The following is a 19,599-nucleotide window of genomic DNA, read 5'->3' as shown; positions in this document are numbered from 1 at the left end:
AATGTGCCCAGCTAGTAATTCTATCTGCCATTCGTGCAATAAGAAAGGACATTTTTCAAAAGTTTGCCGGAAAAAGCTAAATAATTATAAAGCCCGTCCAAAAATTGATTCTGTTGCCGAATGTGACAGAACAGAACATGCGGAATATTCAGTTGGGGGTATAATTAGTAAAAATCAAAATTCTCTCCATGTTCAGATATTATATAATGACTGTTCAGTAAAGTTTAAAGTGGATTCTGGTGCAGAAGTTTCAATTGTAGGTCCAGAAACACCAGGGATTCCAAAAACGTTAAGTAAAGCCCATGAAATCTTGAAAGGGCCTGATGGCTCACGACTAAAAGTTCTAGGGAAATTTTGTGCAAACTTAAAGTTCGAAAACGAAGATTCTGAACAAACACTTTTTGTAGTTGATTCAGTTTCTGAGCCCTTGTTGGGTTGGCCTGCTATAGAAGCTTTAGGCATTATCAAGATAGCCAGTTCAGTAGGAAAGTCTTGCAACGAAAAGGAACCTTATAAATCAAAATTTCCTGAATTGTTCAGCGGACTGGGTAAAATGAAGGAAACTTATCATATAGTTTTAGATTCAGATGCTACTCCCTCTAGTGTTAATGTTGCTCGCAGAGTACCATTGCCTTTAAGAAAACAAGTAAAACTCGAACTCGATAGGCTCGAGAAAATGGGGGTAATTCGTAGAATAACTCGTCCGACGAAATGGTGTGCAGCTTTGGTTCCAGTTATCAAACCAACCGGAGAAGTTAGAATCTGCGTCGATTTCACTAAACTCAATAAATACGTAGCCCGTGAAAAAACCATAATGCCTACTGTGGAAGAGTCATTAGGACTACTCGGAGAAGCTAAAATATTTTCCAAACTTGACGCGAACTCTGGGTTCTTTCAAATTCCCCTGGCAGAAGAATGCCAAGATCTTACTACATTCATAACACCATTCGGAAGATTCTGTTTCACACGTCTTCCGTTCGGTATTACATCGGCTCCCGAACATTTTCAACACCGCATGCAAAGAATCTCAGAAGGGCTACCAGGAGTGGTCAATCAAACCGACGATACGCTAGTCTTTGGCAGAAATCAAAAAGAACACGACGAAAGGCTGGAAAAAGTTTTAATAAAATTATCCAAATCTGGAGTCACTCTTAATCTATCTAAATGTGTATTTTCATGCACTAGTGTAAAATTTCTTGGGCACGTCATCGATAAAGATGGTATTCGACCCGATCCTGCGAAAGTTAGTGCAATAAAGAATCTTAGTGCTCCAAGTGACATATCCGGTGTTCGAAGAATTCTAGGAATGGTAAATCACGTTGCTAGATTCATCCCTCATTTATCATCATTAACAGAACCTTTAAGGTCACTCTTAAATAAAAATGTGGAATTTCAATGGGATACTCCTCAATCAGAAGCAATGGAAGAAATAAAAAAATTAATTATTTCGCCAGTATGCTTAGCAAAATATCATCCTGAATATGAAACTACTTTATCGGCTGATGCTTCATCCTTTGGTTTAGGCTGTGTCTTGCTCCAAAAACAACTCAATGACGAGTTAAGAGCAGTTTCGTACGCTTCAAGATCTTTAAGTGACACAGAAAAGCGTTATTCGCAAATCGAAAAGGAAGCTTTGGCTGCGACCTGGGCAGCAGAACGATTTCAACAATACTTGCTAGGACTTCAGTTCACGTTAGAGACTGATCATAAGCCTCTAGTCCCTCTTTTAGGCAAGATGAACATCGAAGACCTACCACCGCGTATTCAACGTTTCAGAATCAGATTGATGCGTTTTGATTACAATATAATTTACGTTCCAGGTGACTTAATTGCAACTGCCGATACATTATCAAGATCGCCTGAAACACATAAAATGAATCACGATGAGCTGTAGGACAGGGAAGTACAAGCCTATATTAATTATATTGTAAAAACCATCCCTGCTTCTTCTGAGAAATTACAAGAAATAAAAGAAGAACTTCTGAAGGATAGCGCTTTATCTCTGGTTATCAAGTTTTGCCAAGAAGGGTGGCCAGAACACGGCAACATGCCATTTGAAGCGGGTCCATACTGGAAGAGTAAAGACGAACTGACTTTTTCTGACCGACTACTACTAAAAGGTCCTAGGCTGGTAATTCCAAAAAAATTACAGAAAGATATATTACGCCGAATCCATGACGGACACATAGGCATAAACAAATGTAGATCCAGAGCTAAGGAGTCGGTATGGTGGCCAGGTATCTCTCAACAAATAAAAGAAATTATAACTTGCTGTCCGATCTGTGTCAAAACATGAATTCAAAATAAAGAACCTTTAATTCCTTCTACTCCTCCAACTCGACCTTGGGAGAAGGTATCTACAGATCTTTTTGAAGTTAGAGGTAAACACTTTCTATTAGTCACAGACTATTACTCAAGATACCCAGAAGTTTGTGAATTACCTTGCTTGACTTCTTCAGCAACGATAGACAGTATCAAACCCATATTCGCCAGACATGGCATACCTGACCTTGTGATTAGCGACAATGGTCCACAGTATTCATCATCAGAATTTAAATCATTTGCTGCTGACTACGGCTTTAAGCATGAAACAAGTAGTCCCCGCTATCCGCAGGCAAACGGCGAAGCAGAGCGAATGGTACAGACGATGAAAAACTTACTGGAAAAGTCTTCAGATTTCAACATTGCTCTACTAACCTATCGTAACACATCGGGGCCAACGGGATATAGCCCTGCTCAACTATGTATGGGACGATCTCTCCGAACTCGACTTCCAGTTCACCCTAAACAATTACGTCCAAAATGGCCAAACGGGAAAGAGCATTTACAAAAAGACATTTCCCGTAAAGAAAAAGAAAAAGCGGCCTTTGATCGAAAACATGGTGCTTATGAATTGCGTCCTCTAAGCATAGGTGAGAAAGTTTGGATTCCAGACTCCAAAACAGCGGGAATCATTGCTTCTCCGGCAAAGACACCAAGGTCCTACAACGTCCTGACTCCCAGAGATGAAATTCGTCGAAATCGCCAACACCTAATTCCGATGCCCGAACCAGAAGAGACCGAGGAAACAATCAATGTTCCCGAGGCTGCAACAGAGGCGCTAGAAACTGTGTTTCCAGAGACTCCTCCAATTCAGGACTGTCCTACACCCAAGACTATTACCCATAAACAAACTCGTTCTGGTAGGGTTGTCAAACCACCAGAACGTTTAGATCTTTAAATCCCTTTTTCCGAACTTCGTCGGGGGGATGTCGCGGGAGCTTTGGCCGCTAGACGGCGCCCCGCTCTGTGTTGATGTATGCTAAGGCTATCTGAGTGCGTGGCTATTCTGTTGTTCTGTTTTCGCGCTTCCGTGTACTTGTGTGTTGCTGTAACTCCGTCCAGTAATAAAACATCTATGTGCTTACATCATTAGTCTTCAATGAAATACGAAACACCCTCGCCTTCAAACCGCTCGACAAAACTATATGCTTCAGTTTTAAAATCTTGTTAGAAAAGCATTAACTGTTGGAGGTTATCGAAACACCTTACAATTTAATAGAAGGTGTTCGATAATTTTATACTTATCTTCTCCCTAATAATTAAGCACTTTTATTATACTTGGCCTAATTGTCACGGAGAACTCTGATGCTTGCTTCTGCTTATATCTCAGAAACTAGACCACTTAGAGACTTCGGGATTTTATTAAATGATTTGCTTAATCTTAAGGTACAACTTAACGCTGAAAAATAAAATTCTAAAATATGATTATTATTTCGGTTAGGATGGGAAACAGCAAATTTCCCCATTAAATATTTAAATATAAAACCCGCCGTTATAAATTTTGTTGCCTTACAACGCAATATTAATAGTAATCATAATGAAAGTTTTGAATCAAGGCTTCTCTGGAGCAAACATGAAATGTATTCACTAGTATTGATTTCTTAGGATTTTTATCCTTATCTATGCCAATGATCGATAACGGGGTTAAGTAAAGAAACATATTAGGATCTTTATCACAAGCAACTTGTATGTTGTTTGAGTTATTTATTTAATAATTAATTATTAAATATTTTAGTTTGAGAAACCTTCAATATTTAAATGGATCTAATTAAATTAGCACGCAAGTAAATACTAGAACGGAACACGTTTAGTATGGAGCATTTATATGAAAAAAAAGGGTGAAGTTTCGTGATGGGAACATTATTCTATTTCTGAAATAAATTAACACTAAAAAGAATAAATGACAGATCTTTTTAAAAAATACTAAGCACTTTTCATAATGCACTCAAAAGGACAAAATAACTTTTCTGGGTCAGAAAGGACAATTCCTGTAATTTTCAACGACACCACAAACGAAGAAAAGTGCGGCTCAATTAATTTCAAACCAAACTTTCCCATTAAGAAAAATATGCATTTTTCAACACTCAAATTTATGATTGAAAGCTAGATAATGATAAGAAATTCTCTTCATGACTTGAGCCGCACTTATCTTCGTTTGTGGTATTATTTTCTTAGAATAATTGAAAACCACAGGGATACTTAAATTGTCCTTTCTTACCCAGAAAACTTATTTTATCCCTTTGAATGCAATATGAAAAGTGCTTAGTGTTTTTTTTTAAATTCTGTTATTTATATTTCTCCTTCAGGAATATGAAGAATATTTTGGTTTGAAATATCTGTTTCAAACGTAAAAAAGGTACACACATGAAATACGTTCCGTTGGCGAAACATAATCATTCAGAAAGAAATTTGCTACGACCATGACACTCCGTATGTGCACAAATTATAGAACCATTACAAATTAAAGAAGAAAGTATTTTCTCTATTAACAGCGAAATAAATATTAATTTGAATATGTTTGAAAGAAACCTTGACAGTTCCGTTCATTTAATAGAAATGAAATCTATGATTAATTTAGAGCTGTGTAAATCGTCCTTTTACCCAGTGATGTCAAATACTCGAAACATATTGTTTTTGAATTTTTTCAATCATTGGAATGTATGATCAATTTTGACACTATATTTAGTTAGCTCTGTGTGCTTCAGATATAAAATTTCTTTCTTGCAAATTCATTCATAAATTACATCATTATTCATAGACTAGAAAGTCGCCCGTCATGGTATGACGGGTGAAAATTGTTTCTACATTTGAACGAAGCAATTGTCCATTTGGCGATATTTTGGTAAATTAAACTTTAACCCAAACACCAGTGGATTAACCCTAAACTCCAGTAGATAGCTTTAATTGTTTTGGTTCCTTCGTTTTCCTAAAATGAAAGTCTTACCAGTAAAACAGTTAAGTTACCGGATCGAGTCCAGCCTTGTCACAATAAAGCTGCATGTTAAACCAAGGCTTCACTTGATATTTATTAGGCTCAGTCATTTTCAATAAAAGTTGTAGTATGAAACCAATCAATCAAACAAAAAACCTGGTCAGACTCCAGCGACATCTGGTGGATTTTGTGGCAACTTTTAACTATATAAACAACAGATAAGATTATTCTTAAAGAGAATAGTTGTTCAAAATTGAGTTCAAAAGTATTTGAGTTAATTTAAAAGCGGTTTTTTTCTTCCTAAGGAAAAGTGTTTGAAAAGATATTTTATGCAAAAAGTGAAAAAATATGAAACTTTGTTTTCAAGAAAAATTAAGTTTGGAAACAAAATCAGAAGACTATAAGCTGAGGAAGACAAATCAATGTAAATTCCGTGTATGAAAAAATGTTGTGATTAATTATTCCAACTTTTCGCAATAAGCATTTTCAAAATTATTTGAGTAATGTAGCTGCAAACCTTCAATAAATATAAATAGGAGTGAGCATATATTGCAATTTATACATTGAATAACAATTTCAAACGAACTTTAAAAGAAATTTTTTGTTCGAAAACGTATGTGAATAAATGTTTTGGAAATACTGTTATTTTTTCTTTTTTGGGGAAGGGGGGAGGGGGGGGGGGGTAATTTCTGCTTCCAATTAATAAAAAACAAACATTAGAAATTTGGCTCTGAATGAAATAATGCGTAATATTATATAATTAAACATTACATCTTATGGACGAAACCATACTGTCTATTAAACGTATGAACTATGCTTAATAATTTGTATCAAGAAAAAGTACTTTTTTGGTTTTATTATGCAAAACTTAATTACATATGCTTCATCAAGCACAACTGATAAATATATTTACTAGTTAAAACAGAAAACAAATGAAAGTAGCGATTGTTTCTCATAATTATTACTAACCCAGGCAACGCCGGATATTTTTGTCAGTTGATAAATATATTTATGAAAACATTCAGAGAGCTTTTAGTATTTTTTTTTTCTTATACTTTAAAGTTTAATTCAAAATTAGTTATTTTTTAAAAACATATTCTGAAAATGGTGAATAGCTCAATTTGATGTCTTTAGTTGTTTTACAATAAGAATTATTAAAATGCACAAAAAATGCATAGAGATACAATTTTTCTAAAGAAAAGTAAGTAGAAAAGATATCAAATAAAAATTTTGCCATAAAACTGATCGTTAGTATCGACCATTATAAATTATAATTTATATCATAAAGGAGTACGTTGTATGTTAAAAAACAAGAAATTTAAATCATTTAAAAGTACATTGAAACAATAATGAATTCACCCGGAAAAACATGCCAATAAAAATTTCAAAAAAGGAAAACATGGCAGTTTTTCATTTAAAGATTTTTATAAATTATAAATACATTCCAGCCTTTAAAAAATATATAATAATAAAAATTCCTTTTTTTTGAGCAAAACTTTCGCTTGTTGAAAAAATAAATAAATAAAAATATTAATAACAGTTAAAAAAAGTAAAAACAAGCCTGTTAAAAAGGTAAACGGTATTCCAATGTTTACGCATTGTGAGGAAATTTAAAGGGGAGAAACTTCGTCACATAAATACATTATTGCACCAAAAAAAACATGAAAAGTTCCACAAATTTTTTAATTATTTGTTAAATATCAAATTAAAAAAAAGCCATTAAGTAGCATAAAAAGTTACATTAAAATTAAAAAAAAAAATGGAAAATTAAATTAAGCTATTTCGTAATCCGCCAAATCAAAACTAAACAGTATTAGGAAGCAACCATGTTACTGTATTCAGCCAAGGATCCATTAAAGTATAAAATAATTCGCCAGATAAATGTATTAATTAATTAAAAAACAATAAAAGTTCTATTAAAGTATCAAAAGAACAAACATTGGCGACAGCAATTTTAGCAATAGAAAAAATTTTCGACAATTTCACATGTTCCGCGACTGGATAATTCCCCCATGATTTTAATGTGAATATTAAATGGCAAGAAATATAATGCTGTCAAATTTTGTGACGCCAAAGAATTCCATATATGTGCGTCACGATGCATTTCAACTCTTGGCGATTATTTTTCATTTTATTTGTTGCCCCCGTATTCGGTTTTTTGGTTTTAATAAAATGAAGCTTTTATAGTTTTCAAATATAGTTTGTTCAGCATATTTTTTTTTATATTTTACTGAAACTTTTAGTGTCGTTTCGTGGGTAGTTTCATTTACTGAGAGGATTATTGAAACTTTCAATAAATAAATGGTAATAAAATTATATGTAATAAAACTTTAAATGCTTTCGATCATCGAATTTATTTATTTTTCGAAGTAGTATGTTATTTTGTTTTTTTCGCGGATTTTTAATCAAAACAAAGTAAAATAATTCGCCAAATAAAAACGAGAAGTTAAAATAATATGAGAAATCTCGTTAAAATATTTCGCTAAATCAATTTCAATTCTCCATTATTATGTGACATAATCAGCAGAATAAATTAACCTTGTCATAAGTAACTAGTATGTTGTGGCCATCACGAAACTTTCTTCTATATTTTTCTTTTTTTTTTTTCTGATCCCTCCCCATGCTTGACGAGGAAGCAATATTCCCAACAAAAACAAAATTACACATGCAAAAACTTGACTACCATCCCAATGTCTGAATTATTGCAAAAGCAAAGCAAAGAGCGAAAATTGAAAGTTATTTTAAAAGCCTTGCTTGAATTAATTACAAATATTTTATTTGTTAACAAACATAAGATGGCAACAGTTAAAAATTTTAAATCATTGAGATAATATTTCCGATCATTTCCATTCAATTAAAATCACGAGAAACACGCAGACGACAATCTGTTACGATTTATCTTTCTTATTGTTGCATTAATAAAGCTATTTTTATTCAAAAAAAAAAAATCATCACCTCTTGGAGCGATTGGCGTCAATATTGAACCAAAGCCTGTTTACATATGGATTCACATATGTTCCAAATTTCAACCAGAACGTAGCATTACTTCTTGAGATAGGGCACTCACAATGGAAAAAAAGAACGGACGATTGCGCTACCCCCTTTTTAGCTGTTGACACCAAAATAAAATCAGCTCTTATACCCACTAAAGACTACTTGCCGATAAATTTTTCTTTCATTCTGTTCATTATTTCTTGAGATACAGCAGTCACAATTGACGACAAAAAACGTTCTATAGCTCAACCCCCGTTTGAGTTATTGACACCAAAATTGAATCAGCACCTGTTCCTGTTAATGGCAACATATGGACCAAATTTTGTCTGATTCCGCCAGTTACTTCCTGAGGAATAGCAAGCACGCGTAACTCAAAAAACGTCCCATTGCTCCACCCCCCTTGGAGGAATTCGCGCCAAAAACCAATGGGCACAAGTTCACATAGGGGCACATATGTGTACCAAATTTCGTTCGATTTCATGCGGTAGTTTTTGCTGTAGAGCGGCCACAAAAAACTGGTCACACACAGACGTGACACACACACACACATACACACACACATACATACACACACATACACACAGACAGATAGACAGACATTTTCCAAAAATAGTCGAAATGGACTGAGCACACCTCAAAACGTTCGAATCCGTCAAAATTCGAAATTCGAAAATTTGCACGAATTCAATACTTTCTTCTATGTATTAGATATAGAAGAAAGTAAAAATTGAAAGTGTGTAAGTTTTGTAAAATTAGAAAAAGAAGCAAACATACGACAATGTAAGCCTTATTTTTTAATTTTCGCTGACGATGATGTAAGTGCAATTTTTCATTTTTCTCCAAGTAAAGGTAAAGAGAAAATTCACCAAGCTGAGCGACGTACCTGTAACTAAATAATATCAAATGAGCAAATATGTATTACAGTCTTACCGATATTGTGAAAATAAAACGATTATTGTCGAAATCTTGACGATTGCGCCATTAAATACCTCCTTTAAATATGCAGTAAAATACTATATAATTTATAAACAACAAGGTTTCCTTCTCAGACTTTTTTTTTTTAAATTTAGAGGAAGAGTAATGTTCGAACCCTTCTCGATATCAACTCACATTAAATGTCTCAAAAAATGTATACGTAATCTCTGGGGCCGACTTACTAAAAGTGAGACCAAGGCTCAAAATGCTTTGAACTTCCCTGTGCTTCAGGGATGCATTTTACCAGAAGTGAACGCCAATGAGAAATAGTTGAATACTGAGTTGGGACCAGCTTTACCTGAAAAGGGAATTTATTTTCCTTGAAAAACAGACCTGGTACCCCGTTCCGGCATCAATTCACCATGTACTACACTACTACACATCGGTTAACCATATCAATGAAATTTTACGTTAAAGATTGAAAAAACATCACTTTTTACAGCTGAAATAATACGTTAACTAATGTAAACAAGTGATTTCCCGTGGTTATACTACAGCGCCATCTTACGGGCAAGGCGGCGCCTTTGATCTTTTGAGAAATGACTGAGCCTGATAAGACACGCATCGAGTGAAGCCTTGGTTAAACATTACCAAAACATATTATCAAATTATCATGACGTGGCGCGAGTTTCATTGTTGAAACAGGTGGGTTACTCGATCATCGGCTATTATTTATATAAGGATATGTATCAAATAATTTTTCATTTTATGAAGAGAAATATTGAGTAGTGTTTAAACATACCAATACTTTATATTTATTAAAGCAAAACAATTATATATTATCTCAGATTATATTATAATCATTAATCCTTGTAATAAAGAAATGTCCTCTGCTTTATTAACTAAATCTCAAAAAATATTTAGAAATAAAGATATTAAGCTAAAGAGATAAATAATTGCAATAATGATACTTTCACATTCTAACAAAATCAATTTCTTGATGAACCAAAGCCATTCCAGATTGTAACAAAAATTTAAAGCCATTAGAAAAGCGATCAAGAAAAGCTGTAAAAAAATACATAAAAATAAATAAAAATGAATGTCAATTTGTTTCTTTTACCTAATAGAAGAGCCTATCTGAAGTTGTTACGATTTAATTTAGTTACACTGAGTAGTTGTGAGCTTTTATACATAGGTTATTCAATTCCGTGTCATAAATAACATATCTGATTACCATCATGAAAGGAGCAAATCTTGAGAAAGAAATTGTTGAGGGCACTCTTGGTAAAAGAATTTCTTATTAAATAATAAAACGAAAGAGAACTCTCTCTATACTTAAGGTAATTGAGGCTTTACTACTTGGTCCCTCAAATAGAATTATTTTGTGATTAATAAATATAATGTATCTTGCACTAAACATTTTTATCGCCTGCAAAAAGTTATCTGATTTTTCTCTTTAATTTTTATTTTTGTTTTCCACGTTAAAATGTGCTTGTGAATTTGGAACACTTTTCTTAAAATTATGCTTTAAATAAAAATTAAATAAAATATGACTAATTATGTAATTTATAAATGATGGTTTTTGCTTAAAAGTTTTGCACTCTTTCTTGATAAAGCGTTTGCTTGTGTTTTGAAGAATGAGCTCAGATGACTAATTATTTTTCCCGAATAGAGCCAGATTTTCGAAGTTAATTATTTTTCTACTTATAATATTAGGTTTAAATAATCCTTCCAGCAATACGTTTGTAAGATAAAGATGTATTAGGCGCATATTAGAATGGCTGATGACACTGTAGGTTGGCGTAAAAGCACAAAACCTCAGAAGTATTATTTCCTTTTTCTGTAGAGTCCAATGCGAAGCTATGTACTATTTTAACTAAAATTAGAACAACTAAGGATCAGTTTTTTTTTCTTTTTTTGAAGGAACTTTAAACTGTTAGCGGGGTTTTTTTATGAATTCGGAATCATCATTTTTAATTTAAAAAAAGAACTCTTTGAAGTGCACCCTTTTCCTGGGTTCCAAATTAATTTGTACCAACCTGCACAGCTATAGGTGCTAAGGGGCTCCTGAGCATTGCAAAACGGCATTTTTGTACGTTTGAAAAGTTGCTTTCAAATTCGTGGTCTCATACATTTTGCTTTTTAGCTCCGAGCTTGAATTGAGTTGAGCCAGGACTTTTCGCTAAAACAGAAATCCATATCTCTGTTGTTCTAATCTTACATAATTAAAAACTGAGCGTATGTAGGGGAGACCGGGGCTAGTATGCGAATGGATAAGTGTGCTAATGTTAAATAATTTTCTCGTTTTTGGTTGACCACGTAGATGCCTCGCTACTGTCAGTGTATTTTCAGTGAAATCTGCCAAACCAAACGTGTTACACGAGAGAAAGTTGTTTTTTTTCGCAGGGTTAAGTTTTTTTTTCATGCTTAGTTATTTTCTTATAAAACATATAATAGTGGAGTAACTTACCAAAACTTATTAATATTGAAAAGCCCATGCTCCTACGCAACAAATGACATCTTATTCGGATTATTTTATGAAACCATTTTTAAACCAGTGTAACTTGATTTCAATATGGCGAGTTGGGACTAGTAGATGAACTTTTTTCGGGGTAAGTGTGCGAATTCGCATACTTGCCCAAGTTACGTTTTTAGAGTCAAAACATTAAACAATTGAAATTTAAATTCTGTAAATTGTCAATTTAATGAAATAATGGCATTAGTTCCATTATTCTTGAGCTTATCATTTCTTTTTGACATACTTAAACAAATGCCAACAGACGTGCTTTTCTTTCCGGAAATGAGAAAATACAAGAGAAAAAACAACAACGGGAAAACCACACAAGATGTAATGCTGCATGTGTGGTACATTTCCTAGTGGGTAGATTACAGTTGAAATGTTTCCAGATTTCTTTAAAAATTTTGCTAAAAACACTAGATGTTCAAAGAAAAACCTCTGAATCTCTTACTAGACATTTACAACTCCTACGTTAATAGAAGGGCTTGATTTTTGTAAGGAAACTACTACACTACTAAAAATAGTAATAACACTACTTTCTTTCCCACCATATTGTTGCCAAAAGTTGCTGTTTCTTGATAAGTGTCTACATGGCCCATGTCCATTGAAAAAATATGTTAATTCCGCTTGTGATTCTTGGATGGTGAATAATTCAGGAAAGCCTATGACGATTTACGACGTACCAACGGTGATAATAGTAACTTTACCACAAGAAGAAATCCGCATAAATATTATGAATGGTTTCAAAAGAACTGTTGTGTTTCCCAGAAATTCAAACATTTTTCAGGACTGTAACTTCATGCCAAGTTATATCACTGATCGGTCAGATTCCCAACTTCCTGGATCTATGAGTGAATCTGTTTGTCCCATCAGGGCAACCATGTAGGAAGAAAACCATGTAGGAAGAAAGTAATAAAGCTGGACGTACCAGTCCTAGAACAGATTCCGTAGACACTTCATTCAATAATTCAGATTTAGAGTTTCTAACTGAAGATAGCGCTATGCCTTAGCTAAACGCACATACGTCTCTGAGCATTACTCCAGATCATACACGACCTTATCCTAACGCTGGAGAGGGTAAGATCAAAAAAGGATGGAAACGAAAGAGTTCTACAGCAATGCCCTTTAATAATACAGTCAAAAATGCCCTTCAGGAAGAAAGAATTTTAGCAGGAAAACGCAAATCATCACAAAAAGTCCCCAAAACTTACAAGAAATTTCTGAACCCAAGAAAAAAGGAATGTAAACCCAAAAGAAACATTAAAAAAAAGAACGGAGGCAAATAAAAGAGTTCATTTCATTTAATGTTTGCGTTTTTCAACATTTTCTTCTAAATTCAGTTAAACCTTTTATAGGTGTAACATACCTAATTTTAAAGCAATTACAATACTAAATTCGCTTTTTTTTTCATTTATTGGTACGTTTTACTTGCTTATTTAAAGCATCATTGAGGCGTTTTGTGAAATTTTCTGTGTCTGTTATGAATTTTTTCTCAATTTGCCAACTAACCCCATAAGGCTCGCCAACTTACCCCGTCACGGGGCAAGTGTGCGAACTCTGCGAAGGTTCACAAAAAATTCTGTAAAAAATAGACAAAGCATAGTACTGACAAACAAAAATACGACTTTATTGCAGATACTATACAGATTATTCAAGCAATTAAAAAACAATTCTACTTCATTTACATCCTTTAAAAAAATAAAGTTTAAAAAGTTCGCCAACCTATCCCCGGTCTCCCCCTACCTATCCATCTATCTATCTATCTATGTATTTGTCTTTGTCCGAGTGACTTCTCCCGAACGCCAGTAAACTCACCATCGAACCAGGTATTGATGGATTCGTAAACTTCCTGTTTTCATGTTTGGCTATTTAACATAATCCTCCGATAATAATTAGCGGAGACATCAATTAAAAACTATTAATTAGGATACTTGGATTTCGACACAATATCCATATTTTTCGAAGGCTTTCATCCATTCAAATTATTATTTAGTGCTTCATCTCAACTTTCCGCAACAATGCTTTCATTAAAATTTGTAGCGGTGGAGCATAGACTAATAATAATCTATAATATCTAATAATAAACTCTTATTCTTAGTCTATGGCGTGGAGAAAATCATTGAGTAGAAAGATGTATTGCCGTTTTTTTCTCGAATATGAAGAAATAAAATTCTAACTTTTGTTTTGAGGCTTTCCTGTAATCGGGGGATTTAAAATGTTTCTTTTTTGGTTATTTTTCCGCTAGTTTTCGCAAAATTTCTCTGATTTTATTTTATTTATTTATTTATTTTTTCAAGCCTGATTGTTAACACGCGTCACTTGACCTAACTTTTTTTTTTCGAGGTGCACCGTGCAAAACCAGGCGATGAAGCTAGTTAGTTGATAAAATTGAAATAAGCTTTATTTGACTTAGAAAACAAAGCTTTTTCTAACGATATAGAATGTTAAGGGGTGTGGGAAATCTTTCATTTTTTAATAGGCAAATTTTGTTTAAAAGATTAGTTTTAGAAAAACGAATTCAAAATTTAAAATAAAAACCTCCAGGAGCAAACTCCCAGGGCTCGAAGTAATTTTGTACAAAATTTCTAGGGTGTAGGTCTATGGGGTCAAGGGGTAGGTCTATGGGGTCAAGGGGTAGGTCTATGGGGTCTTCTGGACGCACACCCGCCACAAACATCCTTTCACAATTTATTAACCGTTACTTTATATTTTAATATAGAGAGATATTTGTAACAAGAAATAAACTTTGATACGTTACTTGAGAAACTACAAAAAGCTTATTATCGTGTGAAAACTAATACTATTTTTGTGTTATACGTGACTGATATCTTCCCCATTTACACTAAAATAAGACCTAATCAAACAATTAGCTCTCTAATTCGAGCAAATCGAAAACTTGGTAGCGTCGTAATGCTGTAATTAGTATCTGCATAGCCTTCACAATGGTGCCAGGATGATATGCCCCAACTGTAGTGTGATTTTTCTAGGTACTTCTAATATAGACACTACCTAGATCTAGTAAGACCCTGTAAAACTAGTTAAGACAGATAACAGGATGTGTGCCTAAATGGCCGAACGCAGACGCAAAGAATATGCACATTTGAAATGTAAGAAACGAATGTGCCTATATGGCATATTGGAATTATCGGTAATTTTTAATATATCGCGCCAGAAAGGAGATTTGATTTAATTAACAGTTTAAAAATAATATAATTATTCAGTTTTTTTTTCGTATGTTGTTTTTGTCTGTCTAACGGGGCTGCGTTAACGGCACCATCTCTTTATAGAACTAGTTTAATCCACTATACAGCATCTATTTTTTCACGTGGCACCACTATCGGCGGATGTTTCATCGCGAGAATTTTAACGACCAGTTTTCCCGCTAGATGGAGACACTCGGGCTCTGTTCGAAGCGAAACTGCATTAGGAATTTCAAAATAATAAATAATGTTTATATATTCCGTAGAACACAGGAAAGGAATTAAGGAACATTTCACGAAAAAAAAAGTCAGTTTCTACAAAGAGTAGAAGTTGGATCCATGAATGTGCCGAAAATGCTGATCATATGCTAAGACTAATTCAGTTTTTGGTTTTGGAGAGGGACAGAACTAAAATTTAACAACAGAAATCGGCAAGGGGTCATCAGTGTAATTTTCAAGAACTAATACTGTGGTCCTCCCCTAGTAATATCCGGAAAATCCCCAAAACGCAGTTTTAGGGTATCTTTGGTAGCTTTTCGGGGACCTTTTCACGACCCTCTTAGATCGGCGCTCAACGACATGGTTGTGGTAATAGTTTTGTTCATTTTTGAGTGTTTATTGAACGGAATAAATGTACTGAATTTGAGCAAATATGTGCCCAAAATTTGGATAAATGTATTGCTTGCACTCAAATGAACGTGTTTTTTAAGAGAAGAAATATTAATTATTATGCTTCAAAAGAAAAAAAAAGTGAGACCCTGAAAATTACCCTATCGTATCTTTTTCCACAAAAATTTAAAATTTATATATATATATATATATATATATATATATATATATATTTTTTTTTTTTTTTTTCAGAGATGCAAACTCTTTTGTGATATTTTATTTCATTCGCTAAATAATTATAATTCAAAAAGTTTAGTCAAACAATATTTATTTACAATAATTGCCTCAATATACTTTAAAAAACTGCTCTAAAATGAAGTACTTGTGTATCAAAGAATATGTATAATGAGAATAAAAAGAAGGTAGTGAAACTGGTTTTTGATAAATTAATGCATAAATTGTGTGTATTATGCCATTTTTTGACGATAATAGCTTTTCCATCTTAATAAACTAAAGCACTATTTGGCTACTGAAAAGGCGAAAGATCTGAATATTTTACTTTGAGACAGTCATATTAATTGGTTATTTGAAGTTGATATTTGAGTTATAAGTAAATAATTACTTTTTGTTAACAACCTAAAAATAATTTTTTGTTCTTAAAATATGAAAAAGTACTCATTTACTTATTAGATAATCACTTCACCAAAACTTTGTTATCTATTGTTAAAAGAGCAATAACGGAAAAAAGACCATTTTTAAAGAAGTAGAAGTTTATCATTTTTGTTTGGATTTTGTGAAAGCGATTAAAATGCGCATAAGTTTTTTTTTCTTATATGTTTAATAAAACTTTAATCTACATTTCGCGCATTTTTATACATTAATATTCATTAGCTGGGAACTCGTATTTCTTTGAAAACATCAGTTAAAGCAATTTTCAGGACTACTGATTGTGTCGTAATTGTTTTCCTCAGGCGGACAATAATTAAAGTAGGCAAAAAAGATTTCGTTGTCAAAATGATTTAACCATTTTATCAGAAAAACAAAATTGAATTCACACTGCTTTTCGAAAACGCAAAAATATCTGCTGAAAGTTAATAGTTTAAGCTTCAACGTTACCCTTTCTCAATTTTTTGAGTAATTAAAATTTATGAGCAGTAGAAAGTTAAAAATCTGAACATTAAAAATCCAAAATGTCAAAAATCCGAACATTAAAAGTCCGAAATGTCAAAAATCCGAACGGACTGCGTGAAATTCTACATTTCATGAAATAAATAATTGCATACAATGATTTAAAAAGTTAAATTAAATACATATGTACTCGAGGTGGAGCATTATATTTACCATGAAAAATGGTACGGATTTCACTACAGCTAAATATTTTACTTATTTGGAAGTTATAATAAGTAAAACATAAATAAAATTCAATAGTACAATGTTTAAAGTCACACAAAAAAAGGTAAATTTCTAGACCAAACGTAGGTTTAATCAGTCAGTAGTAGTAAGTAATATAACAAACTCAGTAAGTAATATATGTACGTTTATTACTAAAGCGAATAAAAGACTTTGCAGGTAGGGAAAAAAGTTCAAAACTTTCTTAGCCGAAAATCAGTGATTTTTTTTAAAAATGAGTTTAAGTTAGTTTTTTCTTACATATATTAATTTGAATTTCTGTGGTGAAGTCTGTATTTTTAGAAATTTTATTCAATTTTCCTTGTTGAAAATTACGGTATAATTCCCCTCAAAGTACATGCAGTAGTCTAAACGTTTTGACATTTATGTTTGTCAGCATGAAAAAAAAATCATCATACTGAAATTTGAATTAAAATTTCTGAAAATTTGATGAAAAAGGAATATTTAAAGCACTGCTTATGCACAAAAGATAGAAATCTCGACTCTCAATATTTCTTGGCCAATAGATTTAGCAACTTATTAAAAAAAATCCAGTTGAATATCATAAGAACTTGAAAAAGCGACCACGATTCCTTATGATTCGGCGCCAATCAGAGAATAATTGAAATGCGTCTCATTAGGTCTTCAATATCTTTTAAAGTTTTTTTGATATTTAACTGGAACTTTTGCCAAATCTAATCTATTGCCCAATAAATGTTTTAAGTTGTATAAACTACTATCTTTCGCGTTTCGCATTGTGAAATTGATTGCTTTATATGTTCATATTTCATCATTTTTTCAAAAAAAATTCATTTCAAATTTTAGTACAATGACTCTCTTGTATATGCTGTCAAGTTTTCTGAAAGTTTGGTTAGCCTGGACGAAAAGCTATGCGTCTTGTAAGTTAAAAGCATGTTAAAAAGTTTGATATTTTAAAAAGAAATGCTCTTATCTTCATGAATATAAAGGATTTTTGCACGAAAATGCATAAAATTGTTTTACATGGTAAATAAACCAATTTCAGAAATTTACAGCTTACTCCCAGCTATTTATGATGCAGGATAATCAAAAAACGTTTTGGGTTTCATCAATTTGTATTTGTTCCCTTCGAAGGTAGGGGTGATTTGATTTTCACTGAAACATGTCAGCTGAAGCGTGCTTTTTATGTGACAAAAGTCATAGAACAATTGTTCCCTTATTTCTCGAGAATTTTTTTAAATGTTAATTTTTGCAAGTGCTGCAGTTTTTTTTTCCTTCTCTTTTTTCGTCCGCCACTGTAGTTTTTGTGATGCAATGCGTGAACTGATTTAGTAGTATTTTCGTTAAAATCTACAACAATACACAAAAGAAAATACAATCGATAAAGTGAAATTGGGAAAAATATATGCACCCAAAACTTTGGGGGTAAATAAATGCATGCTATTACAGAAATGAGGAAAAATAAGGAGAAAAAGATACAGAGAGAAAAAGACTGGAAATAATTGCCGGACTTGACATTTATTATCTTCCAAATATAGCCCATGTTTGCCAGTTTTGGTAGCAACATTTCTATCTTCAGTTTTTAACAAGAATGAACCATACATTTAAAAAAAACTTAAAGTGTTTTAATTGGTTAATTTATTGTGATCACGTGGAGCACAATTATTTTGACAAAAATAACCGATTGATAACAATAAACGAATCATGAAGTTAGACGAGTTAACCCTATTAAGCCACACATACTTAGCTTCCAAATAAAATTAAAAATCGCACCTTCTGAGTACTTTATATCTTCATTAAAATACAAAAATGATACATAATGTCAAAAAATCCTTTTGTTTTAACTGTCAATAATTTTTTAGAGGCCCATTTATAAATTGCTCATTATCAATGTTTTTAAGTCATCAGACTCATTTATACACTCTACGTTTCAACACTTTCAATGCACTCCTCATCACCCTGCGATTGTAATTATTTTTATTTATTTTTCACTTTTTTAGCAAGATAGCGTCTTTGTACCTATTTTGAAAAACTCTGAGTTAGACTACCATACTTTGCTCCACAATTCATGCAGATGCTGTGTATTTAATCAAAGCAGAAATTGAGTGTTAGTCGTAAGTTTAGTTACTCTATTTCTATTATGATTCAAAATTGTAACTTATCTGAAAATAAGACTTTTAAAAAGTACAAATTTTGATCCGGAATATTCTGTGATCCGGATCAAACAGAACCGGATAAACGAGGTTTTGTTACATGAAAACTTTTGCTCTTATATTTTTGCATTTAAAAACGCTCTGATAAAAGTTTTCTTTGCCGCACGCATAATTATTCTGAAAACGAAAAAAATACATCTCTTTCATGAAGTAAATTGAGAGAAAAATAAAAACAAGAAGAAACAGAAAAACTGCTTCAGCTTCCTCCCTGCTCAAGAACTTGGAAATGCAAAATGTAGAAGACAACCCAAAACAATCATAAAGCCGGCCGCGTCTTTAGCTGCCGGAATGGAAAAACTGAATTATTTACCAATGGAAAACAAGAGGCCAAATACTCTTCATTCTTCTTCGCTCAGGGGAGGCAATTGGTTGGTGCGCAAATGAGGATATACTGGTCATGGATGCGAAGACAGACCGCCGGGTAAACTGATACTCGTTTTGTGACCATTGCATCGCTTGGGAATACATTTTATGTTCCGCAGCCGAGTCGTCGTTTGTTTTGCACAGTCTACTCTAATCATTAATATT

General features: G+C 32.9%; 2 protein-coding genes across 2 annotated transcripts in view; both read left to right on the top strand.

The window, feature by feature from the left end:
* The window catches only part of LOC129217188 (uncharacterized), a 188,734-nt gene that overhangs the window by 114,690 nt on the left and 54,445 nt on the right, over window positions 1–19,599 (top strand). The gene's annotated exons all lie outside the window — the stretch shown is intronic.
* Window positions 2,048–3,220, top strand: LOC129216440 (uncharacterized protein K02A2.6-like). The gene is made up of 2 exons (XM_054850655.1): window positions 2,048–2,237; window positions 2,310–3,220. The coding sequence occupies exons 1-2, from the start codon at window positions 2,048–2,050 to the stop codon at window positions 3,218–3,220; spliced, it is 1,101 nt and encodes a 366-aa protein (XP_054706630.1).

This window comes from Uloborus diversus, chromosome 2, assembly GCF_026930045.1.
Source record: "Uloborus diversus isolate 005 chromosome 2, Udiv.v.3.1, whole genome shotgun sequence".
Taxonomy (NCBI): domain Eukaryota; kingdom Metazoa; phylum Arthropoda; class Arachnida; order Araneae; family Uloboridae; genus Uloborus; species Uloborus diversus.
This window is presented reverse-complemented; position numbering and strand designations above follow the sequence as displayed.